General features: G+C 41.8%; 1 protein-coding gene across 1 annotated transcript; it reads right to left on the reverse strand.

Annotated features, from left to right (window-relative positions):
- Positions 1-1,107: 1,107 nt before the first annotated feature.
- On the reverse strand, positions 1,108-17,210 carry nmi (N-myc (and STAT) interactor). Its single transcript, XM_040201262.2, has 9 exons — positions 16,892-17,210; positions 16,749-16,817; positions 11,837-11,995; positions 11,630-11,746; positions 11,304-11,466; positions 10,701-10,807; positions 5,866-6,052; positions 2,196-2,299; positions 1,108-1,729 (listed from the first exon to the last, which is right to left on the reverse strand). The coding sequence occupies exons 1-9, from the start codon at positions 16,928-16,930 to the stop codon at positions 1,523-1,525; spliced, it is 1,152 nt and encodes a 383-aa protein (XP_040057196.2). The 5' UTR covers positions 16,931-17,210; the 3' UTR covers positions 1,108-1,522.
- Between the last annotated feature and the right edge of the window lie 3,103 nt (positions 17,211-20,313).

Genomic DNA, 20,313 nt, shown 5'->3' on the forward strand with positions numbered 1-20,313 from the left:
TGAATTGTATTGTTGACTGATAAAATTTCCACCCTGTTACTCTTCCGTCATCACTGTGTTTTTTCATAATTAAATGAAATCAACAAATATATATTTGGTTACTAACTGGTTATAAATTGGCAAAATGATCGAAATGATCTGAACTAAAAATAAGGAAAAAAATTACATAGGAATTCCCTTTTATCCTAAAATAAATGTGGGTAAATTACATTGAGCGTCCAAATAGAGAACAGCCTTTTCTAAATACTGTTCAATATTTATTTTAAGAATAAAGTAACATTTTTCCTTTTAGAAAATGCAATTATTACAATACTTGTGTATTCCAAACACATATCAATAGATATGTGGATGACCTGTAACAGGGTGTACATTTGGTCTTGTTTACAGGTAAAGAATTGGCAAGAATGATTAGACCATCATATCCTGAGCTTCACCAATATATATTCTTTGTCTTTTATATATATTTTGTTCTCTTTTAGATGAAATATATATATAGATATATATATATATATATATATATATATATTTAGTTCTTTTAGATGAAATAAATATGACATAAATATAGTTTATATAGTGTGAGGAATTTGTGTTCAGTCTGCCTCGGTGGTGGGTCACTCTCCAGAGGTCCGTTGGCAAAATAAATCCAAATATATGGTCAATTAAATTTATTTTATTTTGTAAAGCCCAAAAGTATCCAAAACCCTCCTATCGGCACAAAAAAAACTCCCTCTCTCGGGGTGGACAGCCTGCGATGGATGTAGAAGTGCATCATGCTAAATTATGACTTTCATTTGAGGGTTATGAATTTGTATCTCATCATTTTTACTGTTCTTCTCATAATTAGGATTTCTATCTCATGATCCTGATGTTCATATTTATTCATTATTACTTTCATAACTTCAATTTTCTATCTCACAATTTTTACTTATTTAATATCGATTTTGTATTTTACAGTTGACTTTTATGACATTTAATCTCATCATTTTTATCTCATGATAATGAGATAGAATGGCCTAAGCCGTGGCCTCTCCAATATATTGCTGTGAACATACAGTAAATGAATTCATCCATGGGTGGATCTCAGTGAAGAAAACACTACACCTGTGGTTGATTTGGCATTGAGACTATTTAATGACCACAAATGAAGACAAAGACAGACTGACCAGTGAGAACAGGAAGGTCAGTGAGCCTAATATTACCCAGACCACCACTGCTATATCCTACACCTGTAAACACTGAATGGAAGGGAATCAAAGAGACTGTCTCCATCAAGCCCAACACAATTTTCTCAGCAGAATATACGTGATCCCAGTGATTGTGAGGTTAGCTGTACTTTGCATATTTGTGTCAGGGAAATCATACAGATAATTGTAGCGTGCCTTGCCCATAAAATCAAATCTCCTCTTCTAATTCTCAGCAGGACAGCAAATAAATGAAATTTCAATATCATATTCTTGTATTACAGATAGAATTTTGTAATTAAATGAATCACAGATGACAGAAACACTCAGTGAGGAGGAGCTCATGTTGCAGCTGCAGTAGCTGAGTCCTCAGAGAAAAAGGCCTGCAGAGCTTTCCCCCTGGGGGCGTACTCGATGCTCTTTATCTCACCGCCGTAGTTGCTGGGTTTCTGGAAGTAAATCTCCAGGTGGTCCAGCAGGTCCTCCTCGTCCCCCTTGTCCTCGATGTCTTCCAGGAGGATGGTACGCCTAGAAGAGCCACAGAAGGTCTGAAAGGAATCAGCAGTAGAGGGTTATTGATGATCCCACTGATATGAACATTATTTGGATTTGATATTGAAAGGATACATGTTTTAATAACAACAATTGATTCCACTAGATAGGATATGTACACCTCAGTGTCTAAAATATATTTTAAAATCTTACAAAGATTCCAGATTACAAATATGTAAATGTTTAATAAAAAACTATGGAAGAAATCTTCCTTATTATACGGCGACCTGGGTAATATTTCCTGTAACCCACGGGGGATCCCAACCCAGTCTTTGGGAATTACTGATGTATTTTATAACAAAAAATGAAAAAGCTAAACTAGGATGATACTGACCGAAGGTCTAGCTGTGTGGTATTAAGTTTGGCTCCAATATCACACAGCTGACTGAAGAGCGGGTTCAGCCTGTGTGTGAGTGGAATCCAGAACATAATATGCTGCATTTAACCAGTGCTGGATCTCACCTGGAACTTGCACAGCTGGTATTTGTAAATGGGTCCAACCTGCACGGTCACTTCAGAGTCCAGATCCACATGGTACTTCCCTCTCAGGGCTAGGCTCTCAGCAACTACACAGGCAGACAGATCATCAGGGGTTGCACCTTGACAAGGCCCGGCTAACCCGCATGTCGTTGTGTCCTTGGGCAAGTGTAATGGGAAAATGATATGTGACCCTTTTAAATGCTTCATTTGTATAACCAGTTTATTAGTTGCAAGTGCTTAGGTCACAAAGGCCCTGACATAAGAACTGATGTCTCCCACTTGGATTAGATGTTTCCAGCGTCATAGCTGTAGAGATTGAACAAAGTGTTTGTTATGTCTATGACCACCTTTGTTTTAGCATGTTGGGAGAGCAAGGATACGGTCAAAGAACTGACGTGTCTTACATGGATAAGATGTTCCCAGTACCCTGGCTGTAGATACTCAACAAGATGGTTAACGGTTTCTGTTGACGCCACCGATATCTAAATTTAGGTATAAGAACTGCCTCGATGTGTTGGGAAAAAAGGAGGTTCTTGACAGTCTACTGACCACGTAGCTGTTGTGACCCTTTTTCCCTTGCAAGGAAATAAACGGAGAAAAGACATACTTGACTCAGAGCCTTTGATTCTTACTTAACGATTGTCTGTGCAAAATCTTCCACCACACAAGACACTTAACCCAACATTGCTCCTGTAGCTGCGACTAGTGTGTGAATGGTAGTTACTGATGGGAAGTGTCACTGTGTATGGTTCTCCTGTCATCAGTGTATGAATGGGTGTGAATGGGTGAATGATGTCATGTAGTGTTAAAGCGCTTTGAGTGGTCGGAAGACTAGAAAAGCGCTATACAAGTACAGGCCATTTACCATTTTACAAGTGGAGCTTGTTGACAGCTGACATTGTGAGATGTGTTTAGGAAATCAAGTTAAGTAGCAAACAATGGATGAGCCCAGACACCACACACCCGAGGGTGGACAGCACCACCTAGTTGATCTCCTCCTTTCAGTATTCACAGCCTCTCTCTCTTTTGGCTCCAACAGCCAGATAAACAAAAGTAAGTAAAATTTATTTGTACAGCGCTTTTCACAGACAAGGTCACAAAGTGCTTTACAATGTGCATAGACATTACAACAGTCAATATAAAATACAAATTATCAAAAGAATAAAAAAGACGTAGGCTACCCAAAAGCTAGCCTGAACAAATGAGTTTTCACTTGTCCCTTAAAACAGTCCACATTCTCAGCAAACCTAATGCTGGTTGGTAGAGCATTCCAGAGTCTGGGTGCCATAGCTCTGTCCCCATACGTCTTCAGACGCGTGTGTGGCATGGATAGCAGATTTTGATTGACAGACCTGAGACCCCGGGATGGGGTATGTAAGTGAATTATGTTCGCAAGATAGTCAGGGGCCTGACCATGTAGAGCCCTATAGGTTATGGTGAGAATTTTGAATTGGATCCTGTAGGTTACAGGAAGCCAGTGAAGAGAGCAAAGCAGAGGCGTGACGTGGTTGTGCCTGTTTGATCTAGTAACATGCCTGAAAACGGGTCAAGGGTGAAAAAGGTGAGAAGGATATTACCCCTCTAGGGCAGGGGTTTTCAACAGTTTTTTTACCGACTCGGTTTTTTGAATCTCGTTCAGTAAAATGAACGAATCTTTCTTCGAGTCAGAATGCGTATCAGGTTGGCAGGTCTGCTTATTGGTATTGAGTGGACCACTTTACCTTCTGCCTCGTCAGTCCCCTCACCTGAAAATCTACCTCCTCAAAAACGGTAGCGTTAGCTAATCATTTTCCACCGAAGCTTTAGCTAGCTGGCCAACGCCGCGTTCTCTCCTGCTGTGTTAAATGACTCAATTCATCAAGCTGTAGCTAACGTTAGCTAAGTCTATGTCAACAAAGCTCCTGGGTAACTTAACTTGGATATACCATAAAATATTAAAACCATCACTCACCCTGTTCGCAATTCACTGAATCTCGCGCTCCCTTCTGACACGCGCACCTGTTTGCAGTTCACTGAATATGAATACTCCCCCACCCCCCAAAAAAACTCATCGAAACTACACGATTCACGTAGGTCACCTATTTTGGTTTCAAAACGGCGAATTTTGCCGAAAGGTGAGGGATTTTCATGCCTGTAGTAAGAAGCCTAGCAACCGCATTTTGTATGGATTGCAGGCGGTGAAGGACAGACTTATTGAGTAAGGAGAAAAGTGAATTACAATAATCAATACGGGAGGAAATGAAGGTATGAATGAGCAGCTCTAGCTCTGGCTGAGAGACCACAGCCCTTAATTTGTTTACCGTATATTCCGCACTATAAGGCGCACTTAAAAGCCTTTAATTTTCTCAAAAAAACGACAGTGCGCCTTATATTCCGGAGCGCCTTATATATGGATCAATTGGTTGATTGGTTGATCAATACTGGTTGTACACGGTGCTCAAGACGCTCTGCCATACATGCCAAAGCTCGGTCTACGACGGCGAGATGCTGAGCGGGCGCTGAAGCGCGTGAGATATGGAGCTTGTTTCAGGGCGCGTCGGAGAAACAAAGCTGTCGTTCTTGCCGAGCATTTAATATTTAAAGAGCGAGAGACGGTGCCCTTTTCTTTACAGTAGCTGAACCATCTTAACGGGGAAAATAGGTTATTCTAAAAAGGGCCCTTGGCAGGCGGCGTGGCTGGAGAGCAGCCGAAGATTTAAGGCGTGGATGGCGAGGGGGGCGGCGGGAGCATCTCGCAGCATCGATCGGACCCTAAAAGCACAGTCTCCACCTCCCCATATCCCCCCCATCCACCCGCCCCGACGTCAAACGTTTGGCTGCAGTATCTTATGCGGAGGAATAGCACTGTCTGGCGCTATGATTAAAACCTTTGTCTGTTCAACTGCAAAAAGCTTTCAGCCATCCAGTTGTTTATGGCAATTATGCAATCTAGGAGCCTAGTAAGTTTGTGTGTTTCATTTTGCCTAAAAGTGAAATGGAGCTGTATGTCATCTGCATAAAAATGATAAGAAATGTTAAAATTGCGGATAACCTCACATAGAGGCAACATATATAAAATGAATAATATTGGGCCCAACACTGAACCCTGTGGAACACCACAAAACAGGGGCGGTGATGCAGAATGACATTCCTCAATAGAGACATCAAAGGTTCTATCTGAAAGATAGGACGCAAACCAGTCCAAGGCCACACCTGATACACCCACCCATTCATGCAATCGCTTAATCATGATATGGTGGTCGACTGTATCGAAGGCAGAACTGAGGTCTAAAAGTACTAACAATGAGCATAGACCTACGTCTGAGGCCATCTGAATGCCATTATGGACTCTCACCAGGGCCGTCTCAGTAGAATGTCTCTTCCTATAGCCTGACATTTGTCACATATCTCCAAATTCTCTAAAACCACTGTAAGTTGAAAAGGTAAGCATACCAGCGTTTTCACTGGTTGGCACACACAGACACGCTTTAATTTTCTGACATGCGCTCTCTGTCCTCTGGTGGGAGCATGTTCACCCGTGTGTGCACGCACGTCGGAAAATGAAAATGTTGCTGTCCGTCTGCAAACTCCCCCCACCTCTGTAAATCAGGTGCTAACAACAAGAATCCACTGAGACACGTTTGTTGTACAGCTCTGGCCCAGAGACTTTTACCTCCAGGGTGGAGGAAAGTGATGACTCCTGCCCCGGTGTTCCTGTCGTACTGCACTTTGTCCACCTCTCCTCCTCCCCTGCTGGGCCTGGAGAAACTTATCTCCAGTCGCTCCTTCATTCGCTCCTCTGGCATGCCACGGGGGATGCCGGAAACTTTGAGCTCTTTTCTGGACACATCCAGGTGGACCTATTGCACAAATAAGGGCAGTAAGAATTCAGACCATGTGGGCAGTATGTAACACACTAAGCACCATTGTTGTGTGAGTCAGTGTTGATGTTGGGAAATGCTGAGGAAGCAGAGTTGACCTGAACAATGCCCACTCAACACTAGGCCGTAAAGTGAACCCTGTTATCGTTTCATCCCGCTCCACAGTCTGGAATCTACACAATCTACACAACGAGCCGTGCTAAGCTACCAAAAAAACGTTCGGCGCTGAAATTCCAGTTGATTGTCGATGAGTCTATGTTTTATGCAGAACTAGTTTCTTCCGAGCGTAATAGGATTTTGGTTGCGAGCGGTGGCAGGGTTCGACACGTGATTGTTTTACACCAATGAGGTAGCTGCTTTTTGTCAACAGAATGGCAAGATGGCGGCTCCGGTGGTTTGATTCAACGTTACAGATAAAGAAGAAAACACCCAAACATCCTCAAAAGTGGGCCAAATGGATTCTAAACAGTGCTGTATACATGAAGAAGTTTAATGAGGCAAATATACGATCATGTTATGTTAAGTCACTTAATATAAGTTTGAAATACCTGGGAATCCACCTGACGATCTAACATGGACAGTCAGCACACACTGAAGAAATCAAGGCAAAGACTGTACTTTCTACGTCGGCTGAGGAAGTTCAAAGTATCAGCACCCATCAGCTGTGGATAGTGTCCTGACCAGTGCTGTAGTGGTAAAATTAGAGGTGGGTAAACTCTGAATTTTGTGATCATACAGACCTCGACGCGATGCAACGCAACACAAAGCGTCGCGACTCTGTAAGGCTGTCCTGGCTATATTGCATTATGTTATCAGTAAAAGTCATATACAATCAATGACAATGAATACATGTGTTAGTAGTTTATTACATTTAAGAAAACAGTAAAGAAAAGTATGTCAACACAACACAATTGCACATTGAGTGCACACTCTCTGCATCATTGCCTGTCCTATCACTGCCTGAAACAATATGTTGAATTTAAAAGTTAACCAGTTAAGCAGCCTGTCAATCACACTGACAACATAAGTTAAAGGAACACTCAGCATGTTTTTTTTCACATTGAGAACTGACTTGTTTTCTAATCTACGCGTCACCAGGCGTTTTTCTTGTCCTTTTACCGTGCAACACAGACCAGCGAGCACAGAGCGCACGACTACTACCCCCCCCCCGACTACACGTTCCGCCCGCAACGACTACACCCCCGTCGGACCTTCTCGACCGGTCCGCGAAATATTGTCTGACATGAAACCGGTCCGTGAGGTAAGAAAGGACCACTGGGCTGATCCACAACGTGTGTTTACACACCTCCTGGATCCTGATTGGTCGCTGCTGCAGCCGCAAGGCACTGATTGGATGCTCACAGACCGTAATACAGCGCAGATGAACATGATTCAGACGACGGCGTTTATATGTTCAACAATAGGAAACGTAGTCTTAGCTGTTTTAAAATCACACCAAGTTTATTTCGGATTATTCCAACGGAAGAATACAAGGCGCAGGGAACTTTGAGGTGCGTAAACGCAATTTATAGGTGCGTAAACGCTATTTCCAAAATTCAAGAGGTGCGTAAACAGCGTTTACGTGCGTTTACCCTCCACTACAGCCCTGGTGGTGACTCAGGTGCAAAGACAGAGAAAGTCAAGTCGTTTGTAGAGTCAAAAAAGGTTTCTTTACTTGCAAGAGCAGAGGATTCCATATGCTTGACAAAAACTCCAAAATATTCCTAGACAACTAAAACCAAGGTCTGGGCATTTAACTAGGAAACTAAGGGTGTCCCAAAAAAGAGGCAACAGAAGATCTTAAAAACCAAAAGGTATTAACAGAGGAAAGGCATCAAGAATCTCACGCGGCTCAGCTCCAGGTGGCAAGTTCCAAGACACAACAAACTCAAAGAAACTCAGGTGGCCTTTTAAAGCAGTGTTTTTCAACCAGTGTGCCGCAGCACACTGGTGTGCCACGAGGGGCAGTCAGGTGTGCCGTGAAAAAAAATCCTTTTTTACATACGGTCACTTGATTGGTGAAAAAAAAAAGAGCCAACTTGTGTGTTTGTGTGTGTGTGTTGTCGCGCTGTTGGTGGTATGAAGGCTCAATACTCCCCTCTGTCTGTGGGTGGCGGTGCGCAGCGTAATTAATAAGCAGATTTGCTAAGGCGACAATTTTAAAAAGTGAGATTAAGATTAAGGCCAGCGCATGCTTCTGCGTTTGCGTCTGCGTCGTTGCGTGTTTTGTTGAAGACGACCTAGAGAGTCACGTCTATTTATTTATTTGTTTTTTTATCATAGACTTTATTGCCCCGTGCATCGCCACTGCTGCTTTTCATCGCGGACACATTTGTCCCGTATTTTCCTCCACAATTTTGTGCACCTCTCGACCGGCAAACCGGCGTTTGCGCCGATCTCCCTCCGTGAAACCAACCCGCTTATACAACCCGCCAATGACGGCTTGTATAAGCGGTCATATTTACGCATTTCTTCCCACAGAAGTTCTTAAATCTGATCCGTTCTCTCGTTAACATTCTTCGTTTTAATAATGGCGGTATCGGGCTATGAAAGCGGAAATGTGAGCCTCCGTAAAGGACATAGTTAGCGGACCAATCGCAGCCTGTAGCGCTGCGGGAGACTTGCGTTGCTTGCGCCGCTTTCGACGCAAGCCTAGAAAAATGGCTCCAAGGACGCAAGGACGCAAGGAGGTGTGAAAAGGCACCTGAGGGACACGCAAGGGGGTCTTGCGTCGCTCTGAAAACGCAGAAGCACAAACTAGGCTTAAGAGATACCTGGGCATAAAGCCTGTGCCATTTTGGCATTAGGATGATGTTAAGTTTAATAAAACACAACAAATAGAACACGCGTTTCCCTGATTTCTTAGAGTTTATTATGCTCATGCTGAAACTATGTTTGGGATTGATTTTCATATCATTTCCGGTTGTTGGTGTGCCGTGAGATTTTTTCTGTGTCTTAAGTGTGCCTTGACGCAAAAAAGGTTGAAAAACACTGTTTTAAAGGCTAGAAAACAAGGCACAGGTGAACGCAATGAAAACAATCAAGACCCCCCCCCCCCCCCCCCCACACACACACACACACACACGTGACAGGTGACAGACATAAACAGGATCACTGAGGACCCCACATGGTCATTCAGGGTAATGCAGTCCAAAAACCCTGACAGATAAGATGCCAGTCTCCTGGCTGTAGAGACAGAACAAGTTGGTTTGGAGGCCACCTGTAGGTATAAGAACTGCCTGGCCCTGTTATGGGAAGAGGAAGGTTCTTGGCAGTCTACTGAGCACGTAGCTGTCGTGACCTTTTTTCCCTTGCAAAGAAATAAACGGAAAAAGACATATTTGACTCAGAGCCTTATTCTTATTTACCAATTGTCTGTGCAAAATCTTCCACAACATACAATCAAAAAGAATTGCACCATCCACTGGAACTTGGTCAACCAAGCAGTCTCCACCTTTGTTCTGTAATAGATCCATGAGCACTTGCTAATGGATATGACACAGTTCCCAAGGAATATGACAGAATTTCCCTCATTTTTCCCTCAATTTTTCTGTTTTGACCAAGGTAAGGAGCCTGGAAAATAACTTCTTGTCAGCACACTGCTACAGATTTTTTTACCAGGTCTTGAGTTTTTGTGATTCTGTGGGGGCAAATATGTTAATTGAATTGGATAACAGTCTTTGGTCCATAAATTCTTTACGGCATTTTTACCCTTTTCTGAGGCAACAAGCAAATCCTTCATGCTTCCAGAGCGAAGGCACACAATGCCGTCTTGGTATACATGAAAAGGGTTGAGCATGGAATCAATAGTGGAAATTATTCTGCTCACAGCCTTTTCATCAGCATCGATTCGTGTGGGCAAGGTCTTTGTGTCCGTAGCTCAGGAGATATTCACACTGTCTTGCTATAGCGGCTCTTTCATGCTGTGACACTATCCAGCGATACACTGCAGACCGATTTTGTGTGATCCCTGTCAAACCACCGTTTGTGACTTAACATAAACATAACATTATTGCATATTTGCCTCATTGTTCTTCTTGGACGTGGCTATGTATACAGCACTGTTTAGAATCCATTTGGCCCACTTTTGAGGATGTTCGGGTGTTTTCCTCTTTATCTGTAACGTTCAATCGAACCACCGGAACCATCTTGCTATTCTGTTGACAAAAAGAAGCTACCTCATTGGTGTAGAACAATCACGTGTCGAACCGTGCCACCGCTCGCAACCAAAATCCTATTACGCTCTGAAGAAACTAGTTTTGCATAAAACATAGATGCATTTTTGGTAGCTTGGCACGGCGCTTTTCTAAAAGACTTTTCGTGGTTCACCTTGCTCCGGGTTAGGTTAAGGTTAGGTCTTCTCTGTTGCTCTACTAAAAAGTTTTGTTTGTAAAAAACTTGAATTCATATTATTATTGTATTACTTTTATGTCCTTTAATCAGAAAATCTGGAGGATTACAGATTTATAGGATTAGCCTCTCTGTCTTTCTGTGTCTCTCTCCCCGTCGGTCCTTTGCAGGTTGCTATAATGGGGAAAGTAGACTTGGTACCAAAGCTCTATTTGCACGCAAGAAAAGCAAGCAGGATAAGACACTGCATCTGTTGAAGGTGGACAACAAAACATACCTCAAACTTAACAGTAGGATCCATGGTTATTCTTTTTGGTTTAATATCCAAAATGATGTTCCCACAGGATACGGAGCACTTGGCATTCATCAGGATCTGAGAGGCCACTACAGGTGGGAAACATTGTGTCATCACAGGCTAACAGGCTACAATTATATGAATGGGTTTCTCTTTACAAACCCAAACCCTCTCTACACACCCACCTTTCATCATCTCTGTACATACTAACACACCTCAATTCCCTTTTGTACTTGTATTTAGTAGTAGCCTTTCAAACGTGTGAACTTCATGACAGTTGTTGGTACAAAAGCACAGATAAGAAGAGTGCTCCATTCCATCGCACTCCTTAAAACCACAAAGTGGGACTAATCAGAGCCAAGCAAGAAGCAAACGTTTAATAACAGAGTCTGAATAAAACACAAGCCTCTCTTTTGATGTCCAAAACAACAGCCCCCCCCCCCCTGCCAGCTGTTTAGTAACAGTGACTTGAGGTTGTTTTAAAACGGTTTCACACTGATTGTTAGGACTTGTAACTTTTTATGCTTTTTTAAAAATTCATTAATATCTACAAACAAGAAAAGAGGGATTAAGAAGCCAGTGTACCTTTTTCTTCTTCAAAGGTGATGAGTGCCTGTCCTCCCTGCAGGGGCACGGTGGGTCTCTGGCCGATGGTAAACACTCCTCTGATTGGCTGACTGTTCTCATCCCTCTCCTCTTTACTCTGAGCCTTGAACTCTACCTCTGTGTCTGGAACCTGGGTATAGATCTGCAATGTAATACACAACAATAATGTTCAAAAGTAGAGTTGTTTGTTTTCTTTGATGAATATGCCAATATTTAGCTATATCATTATCATGCTGTATTTTGTTGCTGCTATGAAGTCGCAGTTTGGTGCACTAATATGGTAGATGGACTGACCACTTTCTCACCTTGAATCTGCGCTTCAGTTTTGCGGACTCGGCCCTCTTAGCTTCCAGCACAGCTTGATATCCCTTTAGTTTGTCCAGCAAATTCTGTCTGCGCCCAGCAAGCCGCAGGATTTCCACCTACGAGAGAATTAAGTAAAAACATGCAGTGGATCCATTGGTATTCCCCCAGTAGATGTTATAACATCATAGAGATGACAGTAACTGTACCTGCACTGCATTTATGCGTTCAGTGGATTCCTTCTGACACTCCTCCTGCTTTTTACCGTGAGCCACCAGCTCCTGCTGGGCCTTTGACTTGGCTTCATCTTCCTCCAGTTTTTCCAAGATCATTCTGGCCTTCACATCATCAGCTTTCTCTGCTTTAGTCTTATACGAAATAGTTGGAAATGTTAAGAGAAAAGTTGTATTATATTCTCAGGGCTCAGGGCAGACGGGGGGCGCGGACACTGCGCCCGAAAGGGGGATAACCAACACGGCTCGAACCGGAGTCCGATGTCTTGGCGTGAGGAATTGGATGTGTGGCGGGAGTGCGTGACTAGAGACCGAAATTAGTGCCCTGTATTCTTGTTTATTATTAAGAGGCAGGCACGTACACAGATAGACCCCTAGTGGTGGTCAAGCACCTGTCCTTTTGCCCTGGATAGGAAAAGTGCCCCTTCTGCTGGAGCACAATAGTTTTTCCATTCATCAATATTTAAGAATAACAATTACTCTCTCTGTCATCAATTCCCCCCAAATGTGTTTTGATATCCGACGGGGCATTTATTTGAGTTCTTGTGAGAACTTCGGCCTGAACTGCTCCGTGGCGCTCACACGCTCCGCCCGCCCCTCCCTCCTCCTCCTCCTCCTCCGCTTAGTGCTCGTGCTTGGGTTGAGCGCCAAACGGCTGCAGCATCGAACACACAGGTGATGGCGGTGTTTGTGCAAACCCCCAACGTTGTTTAGTGATAAATTAACCACAACATTAGCGCCGCTGAAAACATTACATTGCAACTGGTCCGACGTGTCCTAAAAAATAAACAAACAAAAAAGTCCCAAAATCCGTGATTTCAAAGCCTTGTCCAGCTGTTTACTGACATTTGTCATGTTTAATGAAGAGAGAGAGGGAGATGCAGACAGACAGGCAGAGAATTTAAAGACAGTTTTACTGTTCTACAAATTAGACCCTAGTTTACTAGTTTTGTTTAATATACAATTGTTGAAATGAAAGGTAGGTCTTAAGTTGAGCTACATGACAGTCTGGTGAGGTATGTTGTGCTATATTATTAGTGTAATGCTTCAACAGAAAACAGTAGGGGTGGGAATCTCTTGGCACCTCACGATTCGATTCGATTCTGATTCAGAGGTCAACGATTTGATTCTAAACCGATAATCGATTCTAAACCGATAATTGATTCTAAACCAATAAAACGATTATCGATCGCATCTCGATTTTCTAAATTTTCTCAAAACTGAGTTTGCTACTCAGAGGTTGCTAATCACTTCCTACTTTATTTGATAATTAAATAAAATCAACGGATGAATTACCTTCTCTAATTTTTTATAGGCTACTTCCATATTGTGTTGAAATGCAAGATGCATTGGTTCTTGCATTGTTGATAGAAAATCATATTTGTGACAAAGATTTTTTTTTCTCAAATTTGAGATATTCACAAATTAGTGCGGAAATGAGCTTCTATAGTTGTGTGAATTCATCGCTCCAGCCAATCCAAAGACGGGGTTTGTAACCAATCAGATGTAGAGACCATGGTGACTGGCTCCGCCCCCTTACAGTCAGAAAGAACAACAGCGAGCGCGTAGAAAATACCTTCGAGCGCGAGCAGAGACTAACCTCGCGAGCGAGGAAGTTCATGCTCCGCGAGCGAGCAAACGTCTCGCGCGAGACGAACAGGCTTTTGCTCGCGCGAGACGAACAGGCTTTTGCTCGCGCGAGACACTTTTTTTTTTTTTTATTCCGATTATTAACTTTTCTGAATCGAGACCGAATCGTTCTAGAGAGAATTGAGAGAAATCGAAAAATCTATTTTTTCCCCCACCCCTAGAAAACAGTACACATGTGTTGTCAGCTTTTGATTATTATGCACAACATTGTTTATCTCATTTACAAAATTTGCAGCACCATCCACAGTGGATGGTGGTACTATCTGATGGTGGTGGTCCCTGCAGTGGTCCTGCCGCACCTGGCTTGCTACTCACAATTGTTTGAATCATTTCTGCTATAGGAATTGAATGTATTAAACATCTTTTACATTGTTCATTCTGTACATCCATTGTAGTCTGTCCGTCCCGGGAGAGGGATCCCTCCTCTGACGTTCTCCCTAAGGTTTCTTTCCTTTTCCTCATGGAAGGGTTTAAATTTTTTTCCTGTGCTGATGTGAAGGTTTCGAGACAGAAGATGTCGCATGTGTACAGACTGTAAAGCACTCGGAGGCCAATTTGTAATTTGCGATCTTGGGCTATACAAAATAAAATTAATTGAATGCCGAGAAAAGAGAGATTCCAAAAGAGGAAGAACAGGTAAAATATCCTACTGTGTTTTTATTTATTTATTTTATTATTAGTATGTTTATTTAATGAATCGTTTTGGGTGCTCTTTTGTTTTGGTTTGAGCACTTGCCCCTCAAAATGTGCACGTGCCTGTTAAGAGTTGACAGAAAGGGAATTTCTGCTCAGACGGTCAGCATTTCACACATATTTATATCATTTTTTAAATAAATAAATAAAATCATAATTTGTTAGATCTGATGGTGTTGTAGGACAGCATATATTGTGGGAACCGACACATTTTCCAAAATGCGTTCTCCGTAAGCTGTTGGGAGTGTGCTCACCCGTGTGTGTGGCGGAACTCTGTTCTATAGGAAAGGACTAAAGGACTTCTGTTGTAATCTGGCCTCCTTGAGGATAACTAAATTACAAAGTATTAGCAATAGGCTAGCTAGCACTATGTTACGTTGCAAAGTAACAGTAGGATTACTTACTGCGGTCAACCCAGCCGACACTCTGATTTCCTTGGTTCAACAATCTCCCTCCATGAATCAGAGGCCATCTGCGGGTCCTACAGTCCGCCAATGACGACTTGTATAAGCGGGTCATATTTACGCATTTCTTCCGACAAAAGTTCTTCAATCTGATCCGTTCTCTCGTAAACATTCTTCGTTTTAATAATGGCGGTGTCGGGCTATGAAAACAGAAATGTGAGACTGCGTAAAGGATGTAGTTTAGCAGACCAATCACAGCCTTGTGCGCTGCGCTTTCAACGGAAGCCTAGAAAAATGGGTCGACGCACGCAAGGAGGTGTGAAAAGGCACGCAAGGGACACGCAAGGGGGTCTTGCGTCTGCGTCGCTCTGAAAACACAGAAGCATAAACTAGACTTAACCCGAAAAAAGGCTATTTAAATAGCTAATTCCAGACAGTGATAGAACTATGTGTGTACATGACTACTGGTGTACAATAAAATAAATATTTGTACAGTAAAAATTTAGATTTCTCCAAAGTAAAAGCCCTATAATTGAAATTTCAAAAACACCATTTCTCCATATTTGAGCTGCAATAAAACCAGATTTCCCAACAGTTCCAGGCAAAGACCAATGTACCTGTGTTAAGGACCTCTCTGACTAATAGGACGATAAATATCAAGTATTTTTACTGTACAGATTTGGAGATTTCTGCAAAGTAAAAGCCCTATTTTTGCACGTTAAAAAAGACAGTTTCTCCATGTTTGGACTCCCATAAAAATGAATTTCTCAATAGTTCCAGGCAAAGACCAATGTACCTGTGTTAAGGACCTCTCTGACTACTAGCATGCTAAATTTGAAACATTTTTACTTTACAGATTTGGAGATTTCACAAAAGTAAAAGCCCTATTTTTAGTTCAAAAACACCATTTCTCAAAGTTTGAAATGCAATAAAAACAGATTCATCAATAATTCCAGACAAAGACGTACATTTATCCGTACGACACTTTCATGACAATAAATTTACTGAATATTTTGTATATACAAGTTAAAGATTCTCGAAAGTAAACATTTGTCTAACATTTATACATTCATGGACATCTTTGATCTTAGTAAAAAAATAAAATGACCTTTTAGTAGGTTCTTTGACACAATTAACAAACGTGAATCCTAACATGGGGGGTCTAGATGGAACAGACCTGGGCGGCAGATGCTGGCTCTGGGGACGGGGAACGTAACCTCTCTGGGGGGGAAGGAGCCGGAGCTTGTGCAGGAGGTGGAGCGGAATCAGTTGGATATGGTGGGGCTTATTATTTCTTCCGTAGTAGTCAGAGAGGTCCTTAACACAGGTACATTGGTCTTGCCTTGGAACTATTGATGAATCTGTTTTTATTGCAGTTCAAACTTTGAGAAATGGTGTTTTTGAACTTGCAAAAATAGGGCTTTTACTTTGCAGAAATCTCCAAATCTGTACAGTAATAATGTTTCAAATTCAGCATGGTAGTAGTCAGAGAGGTCCTTAACACAGGTACATTGGTATTGCCTTGGAACATTTGATAAATCTGTTTTTATTGCATTTCAAAAATGGAGATATGGTCTTTTTGAAAATATTTCTCTTTTCTTACAATAGTAGTCAGATATGTCCATAACACAGTCTAACACAGTTAGTCTTTGACTGGAATTATTGAGAAAAGCATTTTTATTGCAGTTCAAACTTGAGAAATGGTCCTTTTGAACTTGAAATATAGGATAATTATCTAACTTTGTACAGTAGAAGTATTCCTTTTGTTGTACAATAGTAGTCAGAATGGTCCTGAACACACATACTTCAGTCATTGTCCAGAATATTTGATTATTATATTGATTTATTCCGGTTACTTGTTCAATACCGTAAATATGAGCATACACGTGCACTACAATTCAAGCGTCGGCTGAGTTGACCACGGAAATCCAAGTGTCGGCTGAGTTGACCGCAGTGAATATTGGGATAAGTTACTAAGTAAAATTAAGAATACTTAGGATAAGTTAACGCTAGGCTAACTAGCTTAACGTTAATTTTATTGTTATGTAACGCGGAGTTTCCGCCCTGCTGACGTCAACCTGTGACGTTACGTGGCCCTCTGGGAGGTGGAAGGCTCAGGGAGTCAGGAGAGTAACTCTTACCTTCCAAGTATCCAACTCTTTCTTTGCTTCCTCTGTGTCTTCGGTGTCCTCCTGCACACCCCCGCCCTCCTGCCCGGGAGGAACATGTTATCGTGATGCGATCACTCACCTCTTCACCGAGAAGTCACGTACGCAATACTTACCTGGCCATTAACCGGGCGGTTATTGCAGATATCCGCCATGACCTCACGGTTTGGAAAGAGAATATCGGTAAACAAAGTAGCTAATATTATATTAAATGAGCCAATAGTTGGGGTAAAACGATCACTCCCTGTTGAGTACTTCTTTGCTGTACGCTGTACTTTGCTGTCGAGGTGTCCTAAAGTGAGAATACGCACAGAGCAGCTGCGGCTCCCAAGGACAGGAAACAAAAGTGAAAGTAAGACGGGACTGACGATGGCGCAGAAGTCATGGCGGAAGGAGAATAGAATGAATAAACATTTCTGTCAGCCAATTGAAGGTAGCGGATCACGTTGCAACACCTCCCCGAAGAGTCGACTGTTCTTTACAGGCATTTCCTACATTGTTTAGAGGCACCTTTTGAAAGCAGACCTGCCTGTCATCGCTGAAATCAACACACAAATACAAAAATACAGACACACAACGCAAAACTCAACAACATCAAACGTTGCATTTAAAACAATGTTGTTTCTTCTCAAAAATTGCATGTTGTGTCTAAATGACACACAAACAGAGACAGATACACACTATCATATGGCATTTCTGTGAAGCGATTGAAGAGGGATCAGAGTTAACAAGGTCTAATTATTAAATAGAATGTGATACGGGAAGAATTGGCCTGCATGCCATCTGCTACAGGAAGAGATATCTGTATGAATGAAGGAACATGTTTACCCTCTGGTCCTTCCCTTTGTGCATATGTTTATAACTGCTGCTCACCGTTCCCAACATATTTCAGCATAACTTGTGTATCAGAATAAAGATGAAGATTTCTATTGTACATGATTTAATTTCAAGTGCCATTGGACTCACACAAGCTAAAGACATGATACACCCGCTTGGACAGCTCATATATGATTAATGGAGGGGAGTTCTTCCTTATTTGATTACAAAATCCTACATTATTATGTTGTCTGACAGTTAGATGTGTACATTGATATTTACATCTGGACTTGATCTATGGCTGGTTGGATAAAACATATAAGAGGTGAGATGTGATGGAGACATATCCAAAATGGACATTGAGGGTGTTTTGGAAAAACTGCCATAATATGTCTTGTCATACTCATATTCAGTACTGCTAATGAAACGTGTTACCTTCTGTGTAAATTCCCCCAATTAACTTCAATAGAATTGGCACTAAAGTCCAGTATCATTGCAAAATCTGAATCCTATCAAAATGGCTTTTCTGCAGCCCCACCAGCCCTTGTCACCACTGTGGATTCCTTCTGTGTTCTGGGCTCCATCATCACCCAGGACCTCAAGTGGGAGCTGAACATCTGCTCCATCGCCAAGAAGGCTCCGCAGAGGCAGCTGAAGAAATTGAGTTCATCCTCTAGTCCTCCATCACCATCTGGTACGCTGCTGTCACAGCCAAGGGCAGGCTGCAGCATGTCATCCGCTCTGCAGAGAGTGTGATCTGCTGCAATCAGCCGTCCCTCAGGACTTGTTCGCCTCCAGGACTCTGAAGTGAGCTAGAAAGATTGTACAACCTGTTTGTGTCCCTTCCATCCAGCAGGAGGCTGAGGCTATTTTTTCTTTTTTGCTACATACTGTTAGAACATCTTTAATGGATATTGTAGGATATTAGAAACAAATTGACGACCCGGTTCATAAAATTTATAAAATTGCATATAGTGTACACCAGAATACAGCCATTATTCTGAAACTGTGTAATTAATAAAGTAATGACAATATTGTAAAACCACTGTAATTCCGCAACTGTAATAGAATAATACCAATGTACAGTTATGATTGTATTTGATGTAATGTAATCAACTGGAATGCATGCATGTAATACTTGAACAACTGATATTGACTATGGGCCAATCGAAATCCGAGTTACATTGAACTCACCAGAAGACTCCCAGAGGTGTGGACACGAACTTTCACACCTTTAAGCATTGTTATAAATATATGTAGGAACCATTGTTCTCGAGTTCGCTGGTGGAGGCAACAAATGGGCACTAGGGATGGTCAAAAGGACTAACCTGGGGCCTGTTGGTTGCTGAGACCAGCGGCTCCTCAGCTGAGATGTTCTTTTTACCACAACACCATCTCTTTTATTAAATACATTTGATTTAACCTTTTGATCTGCGGTGACGTCTGTCCGTCCGGCGTTTCTTCATTTTTGAATACAACAATATTATGAATCAGTCTTTGTTGAAAGGACATTGCAGGGATGGAGCTACCCCCGCGGGTTCTGCTGGAAGTACGGATGGACACAGCTTAACAATATATTTTATTTTTATTCTGCAGTGAGTGCAGGTTCGGGCTTCCTTGCTCGCTCGCTCGCTCCCGTCTCTTTCCGGCTGGGCGTCTGGTCCAGTCCCTTGTGTCCGGCTGCTCACTGTTTCATAGGCGAGACAATCAGACAGTATCTTGTTCAGCTGTGCTTGTTAACTACTTAACTAACCGGCACGTTCCCTGAACCACTCCCCCGCTCTCTGCAGCTGAGCAAACCACACCCGCCACAACAGACATCTACCACAGTCTGTAATCAAACCTCTTCTTAAGAAACCTACTCTTGATCCAAAGGTTTTGGTTAACTGAAGACATACAGTACTACTGAAAAGTTTAGACATTTTCTCATTCAAATAAATAAGTGAGTCCAAACCTTTGACTAGTCCTATATCTCCGATCTTCCCTTCCTCTCTAAGATCTAGAGAAAGCAGTTGCGAATCATTTGTGTGACATTCTACATAACAATGGTTTGTTGGAGTGGTCTCAGGTCAGGATTTAGGGTGCATCATAGCACAGAAAGACCGGTGAAAATGACGCATGATAACTCAAGTCTTCTCTGCTGGCCGTAACAGAATCATAAAGTTATAGCTATTTTACTTGGATTTTTTGTAAATACACTACATGTATTATAATTATTTTCTCATTGCACATCTCCTGTCTGCCTTCCTAAGAAGAGCTTTTATCCAATCAGATTCAGCCCCCTGTATCTCTATGCGAGGCCTGGGGACCTCTAGGTACATTCTAAAAGAAAATCCTAATTTTATAGAAAATAACAAACAGTATCTGTAAATTAACAACCCAGTTGTTCATTTAAGCACTATGCTAATAATGACAAATGATATTTCTTTCTCATTTTTGTACAAAACAAATAATATTTATACAGTATTCTTACAGTATTTTTAATCTTAAAAATACAAGTTTATCTAAAATAAAAATAATTATCTGTAATTAAATATCTAGCCCCTTATAGTGTGTATATCCAACAATTTAACACTTGTTTGTCATTTTAAAGTAAATCATATTGGTTTTATACCAATGTGTACAGCTCTAATTCTGGATCTCGATTTAGCTATTGTTTTGTATTATAATAATGCAGTCTACTTTAAAACTCTGAAGTTGAAACTTTCAGGCATGTTGCACC

The sequence above is a fragment of the Gasterosteus aculeatus genome, chromosome 16 (genome assembly GCF_964276395.1).
Source record: "Gasterosteus aculeatus chromosome 16, fGasAcu3.hap1.1, whole genome shotgun sequence".
Taxonomy (NCBI): domain Eukaryota; kingdom Metazoa; phylum Chordata; class Actinopteri; order Perciformes; family Gasterosteidae; genus Gasterosteus; species Gasterosteus aculeatus.